Consider the following 22,401-nt stretch of genomic DNA (forward strand, 5'->3'; position numbering starts at 1 on the left):
CACATAAATGGTTTGTGAAAATTGCATTTAACATGAGCGATAAAGCACTTCATCATTTCGCTTGTTAATTATATCATTTCATGTATTCAGAATGATGAGCTGAGGCCTAGGCACTGCTAGCAACAGATTTGCAGAAGCAATATATGAAATTAGACTCCCATTACCTTTGTGAACCACAGGAAATCCTGCATAACTGAACTACTGTGAGAGTCATCGATTTCCACAATTGGGATTTGATCTTCATTGGTTACTAACAAATTGTCTTTGTAAAAAAGTATAACACATAAGTAGAGTCCCCTAAAGAGAGAAGGAAACACTATCAAACACCTTTCATGTCTATCACATCCATGCCAAATTTAGTCAAAGAATCATAGATGTTAAGTTCTGAGGAGAGAGATTGAATCATCTGGTCTTAAATTCTGTGTTGTATTATAGATCATGCAACTTCAGCTAGTGAATTCTAAATAATATTTGGGAAGCTTATCACTTTAGATGATGTGAGACTATGTGAATCTAAGAAATTATGAATCTGTGCAAGCCATTGATATTTAGTTTCAGTGAGAATTTTGCCAGAGTACACAGTACATAATGGAGGCTTTATGCCCTTTGGAAATCAGAAATTTTACTAAAACTTATCATTAATGTGCTTAGTTCTGCCCGTGTTTACTTCAGAGCAAATCTGAGGTAACTCAATTGAGATCAGGTGGGTTATTATGGATTTACATTAGTGTAATTGAGTGTAATTTGGCCAACATATCTTCAAAACTGTTTATAGAGATCATTCCCCTCAATATTTACCCTTGCAATTAGTTACATAGGTTAAGTAGTGGCCGTAGGGAATTTAAAGACTCTGGAGAGCTCTTCTGAAAGAATCAAACTCTTATCAAAATACAAAGGAGAAAAAGCAAACTGAGCACTCCTGGCAATGAAAGAAGAAATAATTCCAGGATAAGCAACTTCCAGTTGCTAAATTATCACGGCTGAGGGTTGGGTCACACTGGACTGCAAACCTGTTAGAGAATTCTGCATGTGTAGCTTGTTGCCAGTGGACTATTCAAACGTGTTATCTGAGCTCTGCACTTTATGTTATGAATGAAATAAATGTCACAATTTCATTACTGAGCAGCAACAGAGGCAGTGCTTCCCAAATACCTCAGCAGCTGCACTTTGCACAGAATATTTCCCTCTGTTCCAGTTTGACTCCATTTCCAAGAGTAACAGGGAACAGGTTCTGTTGTTTCAGTCGGGGCTGGAGCTTTATTTCCCTGTCAGTCTCACACGGGTGTGATTTTATCAGGTTCATTCTGTCTGATTGCTCTTGCATTGGTAGTGGCACCTTCACACAGATTTCTGAGGTGCTTTTTGCTATTACAACAACAGCTAAAACTCGGAATGTCTGGGAGATGAAATGAATGACAAACCGTTTCAGGGTCTTCACAAACTTGTTTGATGAATGGAAAAGGTGCTTCAGGCTCCTGGAAACCGATTGCTTGCGACCAGCATTTTGTAATTTAGAACTTTCTGAAATGGAAAAAAGAAGTAAACCAAGCCCAGCTCTTAAACTTCGGTTAGTGCCTCGTAAAGAACCTTTGTTTCTTGAACCACAATACTAAATTTCAGTCAGTGTCCTCTTTATTCCTTTCAAAAAGCAACATTTAGAAATTGCTCAAACCCTTTGACTGTGTTTTCATTAACTCAGTGATACCAGCAAACAATTTCCTTACTTGCAGCAAACTCAGACTAGATAAAAATGTTTTGCTCCTAGGCAAAGCATAGCTTGAACCAGCACTATGTACTACTCTTAATGGTGTGAATTTTGCAAGGGAGCTCAAAAACCCAAGAAGAGATTTGAACCATCAGTCAACATTTTAGGTGTTGTAATTCTTCAGTTTCTCTCCACTTATAGCTTAAGCTTCTAAGAGCTGACCTGGCAGTCACTAATATCACAGCATCACCAGTCTAACCTCAGGAAGAGCTTTAAGGAGACAATGAGGTCGACCTTCATCTTTCTCTGTATCACATTAAATGCATCTGGTTTTGCTTGTTTTTTTTTTTTTCCCCATCACAACTTCCACTCACCTGAATTGCCTCAGAGCTTTCACAGTTACCTTTGCTCCCTACTAATCTGGAATCCAAGGAAGCTGAGACCTGCTGTGTGCCTGCCAGGACCTCCAGACCAGCTTTCTCAATTAGAAGGATTTTATAAATTCATATATTGTCCCAGTATTCTAAAAAAAAAATGTTGTTAAATTTTTATAGCACTGTGTTCTTTTTCACTTTGGTGAATTCGACCTAATGTCTTTCCTTCTCTCATGCATGGCCTTGTAAGCCAAAGAAGTACATTCCCATGGGGGTGGACCCTCACAAGCTGAGAACACCTGTGTACCTGTGAGCAGGGTTGGAGGGGATGCCAATAGATGGCAGTCAGGGACATGCAGCGTTGTATAATGCACTGTCAGTTGTCCACACATGGCATTTTAAAGGCACTAAACACTGTTTGATTTTTTTTTTTTGCATTGTCTTTTGCAATGTCTTTCCTGTTTAATGCTGTTATAAGAGAAACATCAGGAATATTTAATAATAATAAAAAAAAAAGAGTTCATTCTTCAGCTATTTACTGCGACGGGAAAAGAAAGGCAAAAAGAAAGGCAAAAAGAAAAACGCAGCTGTGAAAGTGCATCTCAGTTTTCCAGGATCTGACTTGTTTATTTGGATGAATCATGGATCCCCATCCAGATGGGAGCGTGAAACATTTTGAGGGACACCCTTCTCCAGTGGGAAAAAAACATGACTCATGAAGAAGCATTTGCTGAGAGCTGCTGATCATCTGCTTAGGTGTTCTCAGAGGAACTTGTTTGCCACTTACCTCCAGAATGGGAGGTGTCTGTCTGTGTCTCCCTGCTGAGTTCTAAGTTTGAACATTTAAAGAACATCTAAATTTGCTGCTGTCACAACCCCATCTGTGGAAGCGCTCAGCGTATTTTTAAATGCTGAATAAATTTGCACCATAATTCGCATGTTGAAAACCCCAGAAAGCAGACACACTGTTAGCAATAATTACTGCTCTGTGGAACAGCGAGTACAAAGAGAGCAAGGTTCTGTTGGGGGTGAAATCATATAATTCAGATGTATGAGACTTATTAGATCATCAAATCCCTTGTCTTTCCAGTGCAAACTTGTTCTCCATGGCATATTCTCCAGTGCACTCTTCAGCTTAGTCTTAACAGACTCATCCAAATCCATGACTGCTCCTTTGAAGCAACTGACCTTTGTTTTCCTTTCCTTTTAAAAATACTAATTTGCATTTCTACCATAGCTCCTCAGATAACTGTTATTTTACTGGGAACATTTGCAGTGTATTGCAGTAATGTAAACCAAATGCTACATGAAAACTCCTGTCTTCCTGTTTCCTTCTTCCAAGGTTAAGACCAATTTAGGAATATAAATTTCATTTTAATTATTTTCTTCTATATTCCCTCCATCTATACAGAGGGAGTGGAGGAGGAAATTGCTGAAGGCAAAGCAACATAATTCTGTATAAAACTCCCAGAGACTGCAGCATTGAAATGAGAGGGCACATTACAAGTGAAATATATGTTATTGGGCTATTCAGTGGTTTGGGTTTAGTCCACAGCTTTGCAGACGCCAACAGCAAAAGAAATAATGTGAAACTAGATGGAGACTGTAAAGTCTCCTATGTTGCTGTTTGCTTTTGTTTTACAGTAACATGTGTGTAGGAGCCAGAAAACATGGAGCTGAGATTAGAGGATAATTTGGATCTGCAGGAAATGGAACCTTGGCCGTTACTTAATTAACTAATAAATAACATAGAGTAACTCCATAGAAAAGCACCAGTAGCAACACAGTAAGTTTATATCAATAAATGATACAGCAATAGAGCTGTGAGCTCTTTTAATAGAAGCCTAGGAATGAACACATAGATGAGATGAGAGAATTCCCAGTGATTAGATTTAGATCAGAAGCATTCAAACCTGGATTGAAATGGGCAATTAAATAAAAAGATGTATTTATGACATTGGCAGCTTTTCTCTTCAAAGGTAGGATGTGCAAATGTTTCTTTGCAGTTTTTTATGTAAATACAACTAATGCTTAAGAGCAACCTCATGGAAGAGCAGGAACAATGCCCACTCATGCTTGTGTGTATCTGGGGTCTCTAAGGAATGTGTGTTATGCTGTGCCATGTTCCTGAGGAGGAAGATCATCTGGAATTCTTTGTCCTGTCACCAGACAAGTGGGTGCCTCTTCTCAAGTGGGGCAGGCGTGAAGTAAATGGAATTACCTCAGTGCAAAATTATCTGAGATCTTGGCCCCACAAGCCAGGCAGTCTGTGGAACAGCTAAATATCTGTTGGAGTGACCCTGGATAGGGAAGCAAAGTAGCACAAGATGAGCTAGATCCCACTGAAATCCTAGTGGAGGGCATAAAATGGGGTTTAGAGTTTTCACTTACTGTATAACCTTATGAAAATACATTGAATGGCTGGAAACTTCCAGATGAATTCAAACTCAATGCAAAGTTGCACATTTTTAGCAGTGCAGACAGCTGGCACTGGGATAATGTGCATGGAGACATCATTCCACATAGAAATTAAAGTGGCCAGACACCTCAATAGCTTGAGACCATGACAGATCCTGTATTACCTCACCTCAAGGTGGGGTGCCTTTCAAAAGAAAATTCTGTATCTCATAAAGAAGCCTGACAGTCTTCTACCACTGTATGGTATGTTTTGGATGACAAAGTCAGGCTCAAAAGCTAAAACTGTAACTTCTTAAATTCCCTACCTAAACTCAGTTTATGGCTTGGTTCTCAAGTCTGCTTATGTATATTCTCACAAACAGTTATAATCTAAACATTTTAAATGTCCTGGGGAATCAGAGATCCTTCTCTTTGTTAAAGGCAATTAAAACTATGTGCTCTGCTTGTGAATCAAGTTACAATTAGAACATACTTATTTCTCTTCTGACTTGTCCAGTAAAATACATTTCAATTAAACTTCAGAAAGAAAATATCTGGTAAGAATTTTACTGAAGAGTTGGGTTCCTTTCTTAATGAAGCATCACACAATTGCTTAATCCACTCAGAATTGTTTGGAAAAAATGAGCTACGAGAAAAAAAATACTTAAAAATATATTTGAAGTGTTGCCAGGACATACAATTGTAGTAACTCAGTTATGATAGTCTCTAGCATGGTATTATGAAGACAAATGGATGACTGTTGTTTGTAATCATCAGGGTTTTCCAGAAGATTAAACATATGAAAGCAAAGCTTCCTAAGTAATTCCCAAGGAGATTTCATCATATCACAGAGCAGGTTCAAAAGCAACAGCTGATCTAATTCCAAAAGCCCTTAAACTCACTGTACATTCCAATGTATTCTTCCTGGTATTTTTGTAAGCTTGTTTTCTCCAGCCCCTGCAATGCAAAGCACAGGGCAAAAGGCAGAGCCTGAATGAACAGACCTGGGCAAAGGATCTGCCTGGAATCTGGGCAATGTCCCCTCCCAGATCCCACCGGAGCACCAGCACACAGCCTGGCCCTTCCAGCTCCTCTGTCTTCTGAGGCTTTTGCCTGTGCTATCCAATTAATCTCAGACCTTCTAGATTGATTACCTTCAGTTTTTCCACCTCCCTTGCACTCATCCTCCACTCTCCTCCAGCCAGCCCGAGCAGCATGAATGGGATATCCCAACAGGAATCACCCCAGGAACAGCCAAGGTGCCTGGACACCAAGTTTGAGTTCCATCCATCCTCATAGAGCTTTAATTCACACAGAGTTTGATTCTGCTCTCATTAATAAACCACAGACAAATCAGTGGTTGTTGGCAGATCCAGGGATACTCCTCAAACAATGTCCAGCTGTTCACTGACAGCTCTAAACCAAATGGGGCAAACAGAGATCCCAGTATTGACATCCAACCAGAGTTAGATGAAGGAGTTAGTAGAGGGAAGCAGGGTAAAGATAAAGGATAAATGCCTGGGCAGGTCCTCAGCCTATGTGTAACAGCATGGCCATGCTGATTTCTGTCCCTGTTGGTTGAACCATGCAAATGTACATTAATTAAGAATCTAGATCAGGCCTCTGTATTATATGAAGTGAAAGCCATTATTTGGGCTTGTCAGTCTTGCACAGCAGCTTATCTCAGATCCTTGACCAAACTCTTCAGATTCCACTGAGGCTGATAAATACCAGAATCAAATTTCAGAGTCAAAGTGATGGCATAATTCTTACTTTTCCTGCAAACTTTGTCTTGATGCCTTACCAAATCAGTGAAATACAGGGGATTGACATCAGTCATATATTTAAAGCAAGTTCCAAAAGTTCTCCTATGATGTTGCCATCCTGATTTATCCAAAACACACTACTGTGTAATGCTAGCATTAGAAGCAATTATGAGATTTTTATTTGGTTGTAGGCATGGGTGTTGCTCAGACTGACTCCACATGTGGTGCTGCCCCATGGGAGCTCCCGCAGCCTTTTAGGCACAGAAGAAACTGTTTGGAGCAAAACAGATTTTTTGCATTGTTGTTATTTATTATTTAAGGAAAAGGAGTTAGGAAATCAACAACAGAGTTGTCTGTGCTCTGCTTTGAGGCTGAGGTTAATTTCTGGAGTGGTGGAATTTTATAAGAACCAGGCTCTGGTGTCAGATTCTCAAAAGGAGGGATTTTCTGCATGTTGTTTATACCTGCTCCTGTTCCAGACTGGTATGTCAGTAAAACAATCTATACTGAGAATAGTTTCAGATGGTCCATCACTTACTCCCTGTTCACTTGGAAGGTGGCAGGAAAGACCTGAGATAGGCACTAACTCCAGAAAGGAAAAGCTGTACTGTGGAAAAATGGTACATACATTATACTCTTTAATAGCCTGAAAAAGCTAGGTAAGAGATAGAATACATCATCTGTATTTTCAGTACCAGGACCACCTGCAAGTGATAATGCTTGCATGAATTTTAATTAGGGAAACAACATTTTCTTGCAATATCTTCTTTCCCTTTCCAAGCACCATAGATGAATAGGTTAAGTTGCTATGGTTACAATGGGTTGTGGCAGACTGTGGATCATTGTGATGGTGACATATTTGCACGTAAAGAACAAAGGCTGCATCTTTTCATTTCAGCCAGATGATTTTAGCCCTAAGTATTTCTATGATTTTAAATCAATTGATGCAGCTTGACATAGCAGTCATACTAGGTGAAGAAAAATGAAAACTTCATGGTAGTTTAACTTTTCAGTTTGAAATAAGTTCCCTTTGCAATGAAGCATTATTCCAGTTAGAAGTTTATTTTAAGAAAATAAATAGTACTTTTCAACAACCCGTATAGAACAGGAGTTTTTATATATGCTTTAAAAAGAATGCCAAGCTGTTGCCTTGGCTCTTAAGCTATTAAAGGCACAGTCTGTTTCTCATGAATGAAGTTTGGCTGAGATTCGAACTCTCCCCTAGTTTTGATCCATTCTATTTTGAAATGTAGCAATCTTATCTTCCCACTGCATTGTGCAAGTATTTTTCATTATGGATTGGCAATGGCATCCACTGGAGTACTTAGTGTCTTCCATTTGGAGGCAGCCAATTCCCCTCTTTTGATCCAAACCAGTTGTTAACTTTCTAAAGTATTTCCTTATAGAAAAAAATAAAAGAGACATCCTTGAAACATTTTAGTGGAATCCTGCGTGAAACTAATTTGTAGGGAAAAACAAATCCATAGGTGTGTAGGGTACAGAGGGGGAAAGGGTGTGCCTGTGTGTGTGCATTCGAGCTTTCAGATGTTTTCATCCAACTAATTTCAAGGGTTAAGAGCAAGATAGTGTGCTAAAGTGATTCCAGATGGGCCAATATTAATATCTTTCTTTTCCTGATGAATGAGAAGGTATGACCTAGTTAGAAAACTGCTAAAATTACAGGCGCCACAGAGGCTTCAGCTGGTGCCCTACCACAGAGATATTTATCCTTACCTCTGCAATTATAGTGCTGATGAGCTGCTCGAACCTGCTGAAGGAGGCGTTCCAGGGCCTCAGTGTGTCCCCTGTGCCGAGGTTCTCTTCCACTGCAGTCTTTCCAGTCTGTTGAACAAAGGAAATAAACAGAAATGAAACACAAAGGTGCGGGAGAAGGTCTAAAAATATTTTCTTGCCTCTGGTCCTCCTTGGCTTTTGAGGAGTTTTACATCTCGGCAGGCAGGAGGAGTTGTTTTCGACTCTGCTGTTGTTACTTGTACACCGAGTTTTCTTTGCCTTGTGCCAGCTGGGTAATTAATCATAATGATTATTAACAAAGAGCTCCCAACCAGCTCTGAGAAGCTCCTGTAGTGCCTGACTAGACAATGACTATTTCTCTTCAGTACATGAATGGGCCCTGTTGCTGCAGCCAGAGCTGCTCCCAGCCTGTCCCGACACTCAGCCCCTCACTAAGATCACACTTCTGCTCCTTCTGCCTCTTTTTCAGACACTGGGAGGCTTCAGACACTCGACTCCAGTTTATAGGAATCTGCAAAGCGGGGAATGAACATCTTCCCACACCCAGAGCTTGCTCTATAGCCAGAGACACATGTTCCATGTAAAATCACTTCAGGAGATCTGCTCCCGGCAGTGGCTGAAGGAACGCTGGCAATTCCTGCCCTGGAGCCCTCGGGCTGCTCAGCACTGCACTCCTGAGGCAAAAAGCTGCGGTTTCTGTCCCACAAACCTCCACCTCAAACAGACTTTGTTTTCACTCCTTTGCTGCTAGTGACAGTTTCAATCTTGATTTTAAAAACCGAACTTATCATGAATAGGAGGAAAAAATTGTGTGTGTCAGAGAGGTGCTTTTTAATTCCAGACTTGGCTGTTTTCATACTTTGATTGTAAAGAGATAAGAGTATTGCACTCATTTCCTGACCCAAAGTAATGGTGAATCAGGGTATTAAGAGATCTGTCTGCACAGGAGACACGCTTCCATCTTGCTGGCACAGAGGCCACGTGCGTACTCACAGCCACCAACAGTTTGCTCACTCACTAAATATACAGATCTAGTTTCTAGTGCAAGTTTGGAGTCAAACATTCCTTCCAATGGGCTCACTATGCCAGGGATATAAATACCTATTTATTTACATTTAGTAGCAGCTAGAGTAAGCCCCTGAAAGGCTGGAAAGAGAAGACATTTGGTATCCCGATAGCCTGTGGGCAGTGTGACAGCTGCAGAGGGGCTGTCCCCTGTGTTGGGGGCTATTGCAGAGATCCAGGGCCAGCTGCATTTATTGCTCTGTGTGGGGATAATGTCCTTGGATCTCCTGTGAGCAGCTAAGAGGGACCAACTGGAACTCACCAAGCTCAAAGTGCTTTGGTGTCACCAAACTGAGATTTCTTATGATTTCTCTATCCCAGTGCTTTTTGAACCTCCAGATTGCTGACTACCTTAAAAATGACATGGAAACCAATTTCCCTCATTGTCTATCTCTCACCTGCTAATGAATAAGCCTAGAAATCTGCTAACATTTCATAGAGCAGCTGCACAACATTGGCCACCACCTTCCAGGCTGCTCCTGTGTGTGGGGAAAACCAGGAGGACAGTGGCAAGTGTTCACTGATACACAGACACATCTCCAAGGATGTCACAAACCTCTGATGCTCTGGGATGGATCAGCATTAGGCCCTGAAGCTTTCATTTCCCTTGCACAAACTTCTGGCTGCTGTTACAGACAACTCTGCAGAGTATTAATGTATTCACATTTTAATTTTAGCTTAGGGCCATATTTTGTTATTCAACAGTGGCATAATGTCAGATTGCTGCCTTCTTGCCAAGCACAAATCTGCTGGTTTTCAAAACCAGTGGTGGAGGCAGTCACATGGGTAAAGAAGTTCTGAAGTTACTCCAGTAACTCCAGTGGTAAATAACATCTTGTCTCTCTGATGCAGAATTCACATCATACAAAGCTGCAGTCCTAAATGCAGCCTAAATGCAGCAGGAGTGTCCCTTCTTTGGGAATATTTAGCTGGATAACTTGCAGCTACTGTAAAAGAGTCTGTCCCCCAGCTGATGTAAGTCTGTGGCTTTTGGGGCCAGTCCTGAGTGGTTATACCTGGCTATAATCAAGGTAATTGCACATCACTGAGTTGTTCAGTTGTCCACATAGAGACTTGTCCCATGATTGCGGCACATTTTTGTTCTCCAGCAGAGCATTTCTTTAGCCTAATTCTGGTATTATTCTGCAGCAAACAAGAGCAAACTTGAAGCAAAATGGGCCAATGGTACTGCAAGAGCCTTGTCTATCCAACCCTCTCCATTAGGACTACTGAGAGTAGGTACAGCTTGCTGTATTTTCTCACATTAGCATGCAAGGTTATTAAATTGCTACATTAGCCTAATAAATGCTAGTGTTAATGCAATAAAAGGAAAAGTCTCACTTTACTGCATTAATCAATACAAGGGGAGCTGTAATCCACTGAGCCAGTTTGGCAGGGAACACTAAGTCTGCAAAAGCAACTAACAATACAATGTGATTATAATAGATTAAAAAACTACAAATGACAAATCACAGTCCTAATGGAGTCTGAGAAAACCTGTCAGAGGTTGGAAGGGGAAAAAAGGCTTTTGGACATTTCTGGAACATTTCAGTGCTTACAGGCTAGATCCTGTCAACATGTGTGTCCACATTAGAGTATTTGACATACAGGATGCTGTAAGAATGGTCCAGTGAATGGGATCTGTAATGCTATAAGGCAGAATACAAAATTACATGAGATACATGTAAGTGTTTTGCTTTCAGCAGCTCAGATTCAGTTCTTGATCCATTCCTGTACTGAAAAATGAAATTCCATATATCAGAACTCTGTTAAGAGAAGTAAAGGTCAAAATATTTCTCATTTTTTTAAAGTGTTAATGACTAGACAACAATGTTCTGTCAAAGGACTGGAGAAGAATACAAGCTAAGACATAAATATCACATAAATATATTATTATTTTGCTCATTTTTGGGGGAGTTTTTATTTATTTATTTCACTCCTAGAGGACATGACAACTACATCATGAACTCCGGGATATTTTTCTTTTTCTGTTCTTTGAAGAGGAAGGAGTTCTTACAAAGCACCATCACCAATCAAACTAGGAGGGCAGACAAACTCAACCTACTTGAAGGAGAAGCATATTCAGGAGTAGATTTCCTTGGAGGTCCCCATCCTCTCATGTTGTACGCTGAAACATGGACATAATACCTCCGGCCCTGCAGATGGAAACAGCTGGAGTCAAAACTATCACTGCATTCAAAATCTTGGCTGTAATAAGTGCAGAGCAGCCCATCACAAAGGTGTTTGCTTTGAGAGGCTTAAATAGCTTTAGTAATTTAAATGCACCGTGACAGATTGAACCAGCAAAGATCCGAGGGCAGATGAGCTCCTCAGGGTTATCAGAACACGCCCATTCCAGCTGACAAACCACAGCCTCTTCTGCCAAATCTGACAATTTGGGAACTCTGACAATCAGACTGCAGAGCAGGAACTCCCCTTTTCCCTCTTGTATTTAACAGAGCCTCTTTACCAGCACAGCAATGGGAGAAGCTTCATTTGGCTGCCACTAAAATCAGTCAGACCTTTATCACTGATTTTGATGCATAAATCTATGCCAGCAGAGAGCACTTCTGGAGGCTTAACTTTTAATTTAAATATGTTACATACTTTGGAGAGTATAGACAAGCACATGGTAAGCACTGATCTTAACATGTACCTGTGGAAGTGGCTGTGCTGGCTGGCTTCATTTTAAGTACAATTACTCTGTTTTTTTTGCTAGGAAATGAGAAACAGAGAGTAAATGCATATTGTGGCTCAGCTCCCTGGAAGAGCGTGCTTCAAATCACAGATTTCTTCAGATAAAAGGCTAGAAAAAAGTATCAAAAAAGGGTTTTCTTCTTTTCTTTTCCTTTCTATTCTATTCTATTCTATTCTATTCTATTCTATTCTATTCTATTCTCTCATTTTGAGAGCCTCTATTTTGGGACATTGCCCAAGGGCCACACCCACACCTCCCCCTACTCTGACTTTGTAGGCCTGAGTCAGTGTGCAGTGGATTCAGTGGAAAGGCTCCAGCTCAGTGGCTGCTGAGTTGGCCCCTCTGATGCTGTTTCTGGTGGGAATACTTGTATTTTGAGAGGCTTTGTTTTCATCAAGTATTTTGCGAATCAAAATTCATTTGTACCAATGGCACTGAATGTAGGAGAAAGACTTTCAGACACATGGTCAAAATGATTCTGCTTAAGAATCTGTATCAATATTCATCAATTTTCTCCATTGCTGACCCAGGTCTGATCGGTGTAAAACAGATAGACAAAGATAAATAACAAAAATTAAAATGATTTCCACCAATATGTGTGTTCCCTGAAAGGGAGAAGAGAAAGAGTTGTTATTTTAGGTATTGGTCATCAGAGTCAGGACTAGATCTCTCAAGAGCTTTTGATCTGCTCTAAGGTTATCCCATATCCAGAAAACAGCACCTTTCACTCCGGTCTTTTCCAGTCTCCCCTCTGAATGATAACTCATGGAATGGTTCGTGCTGAATTGTCTATTCCTTTGTCACTTTTGGATTATGGATACCAGACATATTGTGCTCAATCACTGGAACATGTTGCTCCAAGAAAGGCACTGCAGTGATTACCAACAGGCCGGGGTGCAAATTATCCATCTTTGTATCACGGGGGTCATCAAGGTCTAAAGAGTCCTCTGGCACTTACTGTTCTGAGACCCGTGATGGAGCACCTCAAAGACTGAAGATTATCCATAATTATTTCACCAGCCAAAGGAGAAAAGTCTTCTGAAGAGCTCCATTCCACTAGGAAACAAATGGCAGGAGAAAATCAAATCAGATACCAGTCCAAGCAAAGATGTCAAAGTACTTGAGTCACTCCCAGGTTAGCTTTTCTCCTAGCACTTTCCCAGTCCGTGTGGATACTAAAAGTCATGTTAAACAGTAATGTTTTGGAAAGCTTTACACAGTAATTAAATTATATCTCTGTGTATGGGAGACAAAAGCAAAATATTGTTCAAAAGCTTTTCAGGAAAGAATGCTTAGAAATAAACTGCAATACAAATTACCTTCAGCCAACATTTGCCCTCGTTTAAACAATTTCCTTTTAAAGAAAGAGAAGTAGTGGAAAAGAGAAGGTAGAGGAATTGGGCCTGTTAATGCCATTTGGCAGTTTTTACACCCAAACCAACAAAAAGCACTGGTTTGCATTGGATCTGCATGGGCAGAGAATTCTTTTTGCTCCACAGGTCCACAAAACTTTCATCACCTACCCTTGGCTAATTTGGATAGAAATATCCTCCTTGGACTAGACCTGACACTCAGTGGAGCCTCAGCATTGGTTTCAGTGGGTTCTGGCTCTGCTGTCCAGGCCTGATGTTCCTGTGGTCACTGAAATGACACAGCTCCACAAGGACCTATTAAGCTGTGTCCACTTTTGGAGGGAATGAAGAGGTGCTGGGCTGACAGATCCCTCTCATCTGCCCTGCAGCCTGAAGTACAATGGGCACCTTCACCAAAGTGCCCCTGTCACTCATATTCCTGCTTCAGGGCTTGTGGAATTAGTGGTCCTGCTGTCTGTGCTCTTCCTCAGTACTTGCAAAAATTAATGTGCACATAAAACAGTATCAGACCATGAGAAATTACTGGGTGATTTGAAGAAAGAAAGAATATATGCAAGTGGGGAACTGATGGCTGCAGGTAGAAAACTAGCCTTTTTTCTTAAATTATTCTTTATTAATGACAGATGCCATGATTAGAGGTAAGGCTGATCCTGCAGTGATACCTCTGGGATTTAGTGACTTGTACCTTTGGACCCAAACTTCCAGGAAAACCTATCAAAACCATTATGAAATGAATCTGTTGAATTATTCTACAGTGGGAATTGGGAGAGCTCATTAATATCCTGGATTTACACCAAAGCAGAGATTTCAACACAAAGCTTTCCTTTTAAATTTACAGAATAGTTCTTAGATACTCTATTTGCATATTCATTAGTGCTGGAGTCAATAATTTAGAATAGATAAGAGGATATAGGTGTTCTAATTTCAGCATGGGAAATTTTCATCTTCTGACAGTGTCATACTGGTATTTTCATATTAAAAGAAAACTGCTTCAGAGAATTTTCTGCTCAGCATATACAACATTTAACTGCCAACACATTCTTTCCAAAATAGCCAAGTATCAATAGCACAACTCATTTTCCCCTTCTCCCCAGTAGCTCCTTGTCTATGATTGCAGTTTGTGAATGCCCAGCATGATCTGCAACATTTTTGTGTTTGCTGCAATGAAAAGAATATTGGTTTTGTCTATTGTCTTTCAACTTTTTTCACTACGTGTTTCTTTAGTTTTCCACAGGTTTTAAATAGCTAATTGCTGCCACCTTTAATGGCAGCTATCTCTGTACATTAGTATGAAAATACAGAGACTGTTACGGTACCATACTCTAGGGTTTTGTTGACAACCTAATTATAGGAATACTTATAAGTAACACTGAACTTGATGGCCTGTCAGAGTTTCCATTGTAAACCGTGATTTTCGAGGTTTCTAACTCCACTTGCATTAAATCATTGCAGACACTCTACACATGCTGCAAACTTAGACATGTTTTCTGTTTTCCAGGAGAAACCAGAAGGAGAAATCCTGTTCAGACTGCTGAACATGTTGTCAACAGCTTGGAGTCACTTCCCTCACCGTTTTTATTATCAAAGATTCACGTTGAGCAAGACAGAGTCACTTGAGACAGGTTCTGCCAGCAAATTCTGCCCTCACTGGAATCTCCAGGCACACCTGAGTGTCCCACTCCATGTGAGGGGCAGTGGGAGGGTCACACTTCAGGCAGCACAAAACAAAAGCCAAGGGTGGAAGAAGTGGCTTTAAGCCGCTTCTGAGCTTCCCAAATTTTTAACTGTTCTCTGGACTGGAGACTTCCCAAGCATAAGCTGGTAGTTCAAGAGGCATATTTAAATTTGGGTGGCTTTCACAGATAAGCATTGCAGCCCTGTTCTTGATGTGGGTCTCCTTCTCAACCCTTCCTCTTGTATTAGGCATTTAACAGAGGGCTCCAATGTTTGAGATCCTGACACGCTGCCTGAAGAGGAGTTAACTTATCTAGGATAAGTTATCTTCTCTAAGTTATATCACAGGATTGCAGGCATGTGACCAGCAGGAACACCAGGATACTGGTGTTGGGACTACCAACAGCATGGCAGCTTGTTCTCAGAAATAATCAAGGACCACTGAGTTCAGAGAGAGAAGCTGAGTTTCCAAGGGGAGAACAGGCAGACTCGGCCTTTAAAGCCCTCTCAGGAACAGCAGGGAATGGGTTTTGTGACAGTAAATCCCAGCTCTGCTCTCATGTTCTAAGCCAAACTGCTGCCCCAGCTCCTGTTGTCGGTGAACCCCCACGTGCAGGGCCCTCCTCCCCTTGCTGGGTGACACCGATCTCCCATCCCTTGAAGGAAAACTACTCCCTGCTTGTCCTGTGCCAGGTGCTGAGGTGCCACCCCTGTGGGTGCCCCCCGACCCCCTCACCCAGCCCAGCCTTCCCTGGCTGCCCAGCTGTGCTTCTCATTACACAGCCAGGACTGCCAGCATTTTGCACTCACTTTATTTTAGCTTGCCCTGTGGTGGCTGAGACCCATGGAATTGAAAACGTAGGAGTACGATATTAGCCTGTGGATCAGGTTATGGTTATCGTTATGACTGAGAACCACCCCCCCCTTTTAAAGGATATTTACCCAACAAGATGGTGTGTCCAAAGTTACTCAAAACTTAATTTTTAAATATATTTATTTAAAAACCTCACTTTTGGAAAAAAAACCGTCCCCCAGTTTCAATAAAAATTTCCATAACTGAAAAATAAATATTTTTTCAACAGCTGTGTTGGAATAGTGCCTTCTTTTTCCCCCTCGTTTCAAAGTATATCTGTTGTAAAGAAACTCATAACAAATTCTGGAATTTTTTTGCTTACTTTTGATTTTAACAAACTTTTTTCCCCCCTGTGATTTTTAATGATTCAAGTGAGAAGAAGATGACATGCTTTAGCTTTAAAGAAATGCAAATCAACTGAAGTAATTTATCACTTAAGTTTATGTCTCCTGCTATACACTGACAGATTTCAGCTTTCTACCATAATGGTCACCTAAAAATAATACATAATATTCTGCTGTACTCGTTCACTGGGTTATAAACCTCTTAGAAGGATGTGGATACCAGTGTTCCTATTTCCTAGATGGGAAAATGAAGGAAGGAGAGGTAGAGCATCTTGTAGGCCCCAAAACAAGGGGCAAAATCCCATGAGCTCTGTTACACTTTTTAGGCCAGTGTTGCCCCTGCTCCCACTCTGGCTCTGTACAGATCTTCCTGGTACCAATACACAGCTACACATAAATGGTCTTACCCTTGTGATTAACCTGCATCTAAAAATTAGGTAATTTGAGCACAGCAACCCATCAGGAAGATTTAGCTGCTTCTTTGCCCTCTTTGTGGGAGTGCTGGGAGACAGCTCTGGCAGTAAACAGAAATTACCAACCATTTGTGTCACGCTGAAGTACTTGGGACTTTAAGAGAGAACAAAAGGCTGCCTCACCTCAGCACGTAAATGCTGAATATAAACACGCTCGAGTATAGAAACCCGAGGATGAAGAGGGTCCTTTATAAGAGCCCAGGAACAGGAGCTGGTCTTGTAGACTGCACCGACTGTGCTGTAAAGGCCCTGAAAGCTGTTGGGTGAATTAAGGATGGAGCATGTTCCAGTCCTGTTCTGAACACCCCAAAGGGCTGCTTTGTTGTGAACGCTGAATGTCTTTGCTGTTGCGGCTTTCCATCTGACACTTCATGTTATGTCAGAGCAGGGGTTTTTTGTGTGTTTAATATATTGGTGACTATGTGTTTTAATGAAGGTGCCCTGTATTCCAGAGCTAGCGAATGCACGATGTGTTGCTGCGGTCGCCAAGATAAGTAGTAATTTTTAAATAAACAGCAGTATAAACAGTTACATAAAACTCATGTAAATTGCTGGCACATAATTTTAGACTGGCTTAAGTTATGTAACTTACTTGTGGCCAAGTTTTTTTTTTTTTCTTTTTTTTTTTTTCTTAATACTCAATTCTAGCTCTTTAAAATAAAGGGAGAAGTTTATTTTCACCTGTTTCTTTCCCACTCACTACCTTTCTGCTGTGCTGAGCACGTCGTAAACAGCTTAACAGAGGGATGGACGGGCAGACAAAAGGCAAAGGGAAGGCACAAAACACCTCCTGACCCTATTGTAGATTTATTCAGGAAAGCACCTTCTCCTGAGTCAAGTAAACAGCCTGAGCCACAGTAGAATTTGTCACTTCTCTTGATGTTTGTTTTTGCTTGCACTTAAATCACTCATTGAATTGCTGAGTAGATTAATTAGACCAGGGGACATGAGCTCTGTTGCTGCTTGTTGGGGGTGTACAGAACAGTGTATGGAGCTGGGATTCTGGATTTTATTCTTGCATTCTGACTTGCTGTGTGACCTTGAGCAAAGAATTATGCCACTGTGGCTTTTAACAGAGGCTAAAGCAGCAAAGATTCTGGCTCCTTCCTCTCCTCCCCATATCCAGGACCTGGGCTGAAGGATAAGGTGATCTTGGCTTGTGTTTCCAAGGGCCTCCAAGCATAATCCTGTTGTTTATTAGCTGCCTTTGAAATGTAAAACTGAAAGAAGGTACCACCAGAAACTGCTTCACACCAACTTTTTCTGCCTGCTGATCTTTAAGAAATAATTTTAAAAGTTTACACCCATGATGTCTTAGCATCTGGATTTAAGGACATTTAAACACTGGCATTTGTGTGAATAAAGTCAGAGTGAAGGAACCTAAACAGATATTTAGAAGTATAGAACAAGTGAAGAGAATTGAACACCAGTGAAGAGCAGAACTTGTTGGTGTAGAGTATCAGCAGCTCAGATGGAGAACACTGCAGTATTTGGTCAGCTCCTCCCTGGTGCCTTCAACTGTTCTTTCCAGCCTGATTTCAGAAAGGAGTCCAGTTTTTTCAGACTTGAGTTCAGGCTCTGTTCATGCCTCTCTCATGTTTGGAAATCCTCCAAAGAATGACAAGAGAAAGACAAGTCATACCAGGCAGAAGTGACAGGGATCCCAGCACAATGCTTCCATTAGGAAAAAACAAATGTTTGGCACTGAGGAGTTTGTGCAAACACAGAAGTTAAAAGAGAGTAGTCATGGCCTGGGACTCGGATTTCTAGGTACCGTTTAAATTAAAACCTGAGCTTCTAACTGCTTTCAATACTAGTGTTCATTATTTTGGAGTTTATCTATTATTCGATACACTTATTCCTGTACACTTATTCGAGGCTCTTTGTACTGGATCAGTAGAAGCATCAGTAAGGTTGAAGAGGAGTGAAAAAAGATGCAAACAAACAGGTCTGTGCCCACCTGAGGTAACAAAGCACTGCTGGGGTGTAGTGGGAAAGAGCTACGGGTGGGTTTAAGGGCCTCTCATCAGAACAACAGTCAGAGCAGTGCCAGGCAGAGCACCAAGAAAAGCATTCCTAGACTATTCCTAGAGAGCACATCTTCATTTGAAACTTCCATGGCTATAAATCTTCACGAGACTTGTTTCAGAGATTTTATTTTTTTTTTTTTTAATAATCAAATACTTTATTTGCAGTAAATCTTCTTCCCAACAGCTGTGGGCTCCTTTAGGTTTTACGCCCGCTAATAATAACCCCTGATGTTAAATAACCTTTCTTGTGGCCCTGTTTCTGGATGTTCCTTTGACCTGGGCCAGAACACTCTATTTTATGTCTTGACGTTTATGGGAACCATTCTGACAGCAGGCTGGGTGCCAAAGACACATCTTTGCTTGATCACAGTTTCACTAGTTCATCTTAGAGCAAATCTACATTATATAAATGATTTATAAGATACTATTTTTATTGCTTTTTAATAAAATTCTCACCAAGAGAAAATTAAAAAGAATTATTGACCTTTTTTTCTCAAGTATTTGATCAGTGTTTTCTAAATCCTAGCAATTCTTTATCTGTTTGCAATAAGGTCAGCTATTCCAGTACAAAAAGAAGGAACTTTTTTTTCCTCTCTGCTAGTGAAAATGACATTTCTTCCTAGCATTTTATAAATAACTAAGAAAATGTGCCATGTGGGTGCACATTGCCTTCCAATGTGGGCCAGTGGTTAAAAAGCTACAATGGATTATCATAACAGCCAAGATTTGTTTCTCAGCCCTGCAATGACAAACATATCCCACTCTGGCTGTGGAGAGGAAAGTGGGAGAAAATATGTTTTAGAAGAGGGATTGGAGAATAAATGAGGTTCTTATGCAAAGGCTTCACATCCTAGAAAAGCTTGGCTTGGATTCTGCAAATTTCCCCTCCCAGTGGGTGCATTTGACTCCCGTAATCTGGGCAGCCAAAGCCAGTGGGGAAGTTTATGGACCTGAGGGCTACTTGTTTGTGAGAGGCTCGCATGGGTTAGGCCCAGCTTCTTCCCAAAACATAACATTAAAATCTAATTAATAGTGAGCAGTTGGGAAAATGCAAACAAAAAAAGTAATCGATCACAATGTAGGAGGCAAAGCAGAGCAGTGCACAGCACGGGGAGCAGAGGAAGGAAACACAGACACTAATTCAAGTAATCTGTGTAATGGGATTCCACTCCTTTTCCTCTAGTTCTCCTGTGACAGAAAGAGGGACTTTGCTGCATGGATGTTAATTAATCATATTTAAGGCTTTTATTTCTTTATAAACGAATCCCTGCAGTAACTTAAAGAGCTTTCACCTTTCCCTAGCAATGCAGCCAGTTGTTGCAGGCAAAACAGTTGTGATCTGGGGATATTTTACTTAATTTAATTTAGTGCCAATTAACACAAACTTCTAATCACTCATTCAGAGTGAGAAGAAAGAAAACATAATTAAACAAACATTCAAGTGAACACCTTTCCACCACCTTCCCCAGGCTAAACTGAAGCCAAACACCTCTCCTCCTCCTTTTCTGCCGTCAGCCTCCCTTGTCTCCACATTGGGGTTACACTCAGTGATGGAGTTTTCCATCCCATTTAGATGTAGCCAGGCCAGTCGTGACCAGCACCTGGAATCTCCTGACCTCCTCCCAGCCCTGTGGCCCCTGCCTGCTGGAAGCTGCCATATATGCCCAGAGCTCAGGAGTGAGCCAAGTGGGTGCTCAGGCGTGAACTCATCGTGTGCTCAGACATGAGCTGGGAGGGAGCTCGTGTGTGAACCAGCTGGGTGTTCATTAGTCAATTAAATGGGTGCTCATGCAGGGGCTGATTGGGTGCTCATGCATGAACTCACTGGGCACTCGTGCAGGAAAGCAAGAAACCCTGCAATTTATGCTCAATACACAAGTAAGAGCTTGAAGCAGATCCAAAGGCCTGATTCCAAATTTACATTCATGTATCAGCTCTGTGGGTCAGATCTAGTTACTAGAACAGTATCAGGTTGTGGAGGCAAGCTGACTAAGATTTAGACATTTTATGCTTGTAAATGGTCCAGAAAAGTCCATGATGGACCAGAGAAGACTTAAGACAAAGCAGTGAGTAGGGAAACTGCCTCAAACCCTTTGAAGAGATTCTGGTTTTGTTTAAGTCTTCAGTGAGGAAACATTCCCAAATCCATGAATCAAAAGACCTGCTAAATCAGGAACCTCCTTCAAGACAGAAGCTGAAGGTCTTGAGTGCCAGTCCTGCCAGGGACCATAAGGAATTCCCCTCTCCTGTGCTGTACCTATGGACTGGGAGCTGTAACACTCAGCCACGTGCAAACAATTTTAATAAATACTTATTAATTTTGGTAAGTCAAAGCAAATGTAAAAGGCAAAGCAATGTCTAAAATTCAAAAACATTAGGTTATGAGCCTTTTTCCTTAGACACCAAGGCAGACAAAAGCAGAGCCTGTATGTCTGGGTTTTCTCAGGGTCATTTATCCTGAGCTGCTGTTCAAAATCCTTATAAAACACAAAGCAGGAGGAAAGAATGATTCAACCGAGTAACCAGTGTCTGATTAAGTACATTAGTTAATTACACCGTCATTTAATATGTGATCTGTGTCCAAAGGTGATTTTAAATACGTAGCAAACTCAAGAAATAGAAGTTTTTAAGTTTTATGTTAAGTCCAGCACATACTACAGACATTGAGAGGAGCTAGAAATAGAAAGGTTTGTTTTAACTTTTATACATTTCTGTACTTGCTAGGCATAAAAATAGAAGTCAAATTGCACAGTCCTGTTAGCTACCAAAATGTAACGTGCAAATAAAGTGCCCAGGAGACCTAATAAAATGCCATAAATGAACTACTGTAAAAAATATCAGACCACACCTATTCAGCAGGATAAATTCAAATGTCTTACAAAGAAATGTATTCTCTTCTCTTTTTATGGAGCAAGAACTGTTTTGAGGAAAGAAAGAATGAGTTTCAAAATATACAAAGAAACTTTGAATAATAAGTGAGAAGGGTTTGAAGACTAAGTTGAGTGCAGAATGATGCTCAGTTCCACCACAGACTGGAACAGGATCAGGCAGTGACACAGCATCTGCTTAGAGAGACACAGAAAAACCCCCACCATGTTTTCCAAACATGAAATGTCAGCTTTTGATGGATAAATCAAATGCATAATTACAAAACACGTGGTAGGTGCTGTTTCTAGGTGCTCACGGGGACAAGCAGAAGCCCATGGAAAATGATGAGATTCTTTGGTTGGGAAAGGATTACCCCTGAGAACAAAACATGCAGAATCACACAAAATTTGTAGATAGGTTTTGTAAAATCTTCGAGGTTTTTCACCCTGAAATTTTCAATGGAAATTTTCCATTTACAGGGTGAGAAGTCAACTGAGAATCTCGAATACAGGTTTGTTTTGAGCTACAGAGCAGATCTCAAACAGGCCCAGCCTGGTCAGGCTCCCTCACCCCTGGTCCCCGGTGCTGATCCTGAGTGCAAAGGCAGCTCCTTTAGCTGAGAATTCCACTGACAACACTGAATTGCACCAGCCTGTTCTGCACTATAACCAACCCATTACATGCATCCACGTGAGAGCAACATCCTTTGGCTACTGCACAGCTAGCCAGGACTAAACTAGTAATTTAAAGACAATCTAAATTATTCTCCTGCAAAAAAAATCTGAAGTGAACCACAAATTGCCCTGGAAGAATGAAGGCAGAGAATGACCTTTTCTCAAAATTTAAGCAAGACATAACTCCTTCTTTCCTGACCTAAGCCAGTGTCATTTTTTTTCTAGGAGCTACACTGACTGAAAATAAAAAATCTTCTCTCCATCCAAAAGCAATCCTAGAGGGAAGCTGGGCAGTCTTGACAAACATGAAATATTCTGCTAAAATACCAAACTAAACAAAAAGGTAACATGG

The 22,401-nt window shown here is 40.9% G+C and overlaps 1 protein-coding gene across 4 annotated transcripts in view; it reads right to left on the minus strand.

Moving 5' to 3' along the window:
- The window catches only part of ANKFN1 (ankyrin repeat and fibronectin type III domain containing 1), a 132,086-nt gene that overhangs the window by 27,359 nt on the left and 82,326 nt on the right, over positions 1-22,401 (minus strand). For all 4 annotated transcript variants that reach the window (XM_039390183.1, XM_039390182.1, XM_027749544.2 and 1 more), the window contains 5 exons: positions 12,719-12,816; positions 11,128-11,218; positions 7,977-8,084; positions 1,422-1,521; positions 165-297 (listed from right to left, as the gene is read on the minus strand). In XM_039390183.1, coding sequence (XP_039246117.1) covers positions 165-297; positions 1,422-1,521; positions 7,977-8,084; positions 11,128-11,218; positions 12,719-12,816 — 530 coding nt within the window. The remainder of the gene's footprint in view (positions 1-164; positions 298-1,421; positions 1,522-7,976; positions 8,085-11,127; positions 11,219-12,718; positions 12,817-22,401) is intronic.

The sequence above is a fragment of the Pipra filicauda genome, unplaced genomic scaffold (genome assembly GCF_003945595.2).
Source record: "Pipra filicauda isolate LSUMZ 115617 unplaced genomic scaffold, ASM394559v2 scaffold80_size11013439_pilon, whole genome shotgun sequence".
NCBI lineage: Eukaryota > Metazoa > Chordata > Aves > Passeriformes > Pipridae > Pipra > Pipra filicauda.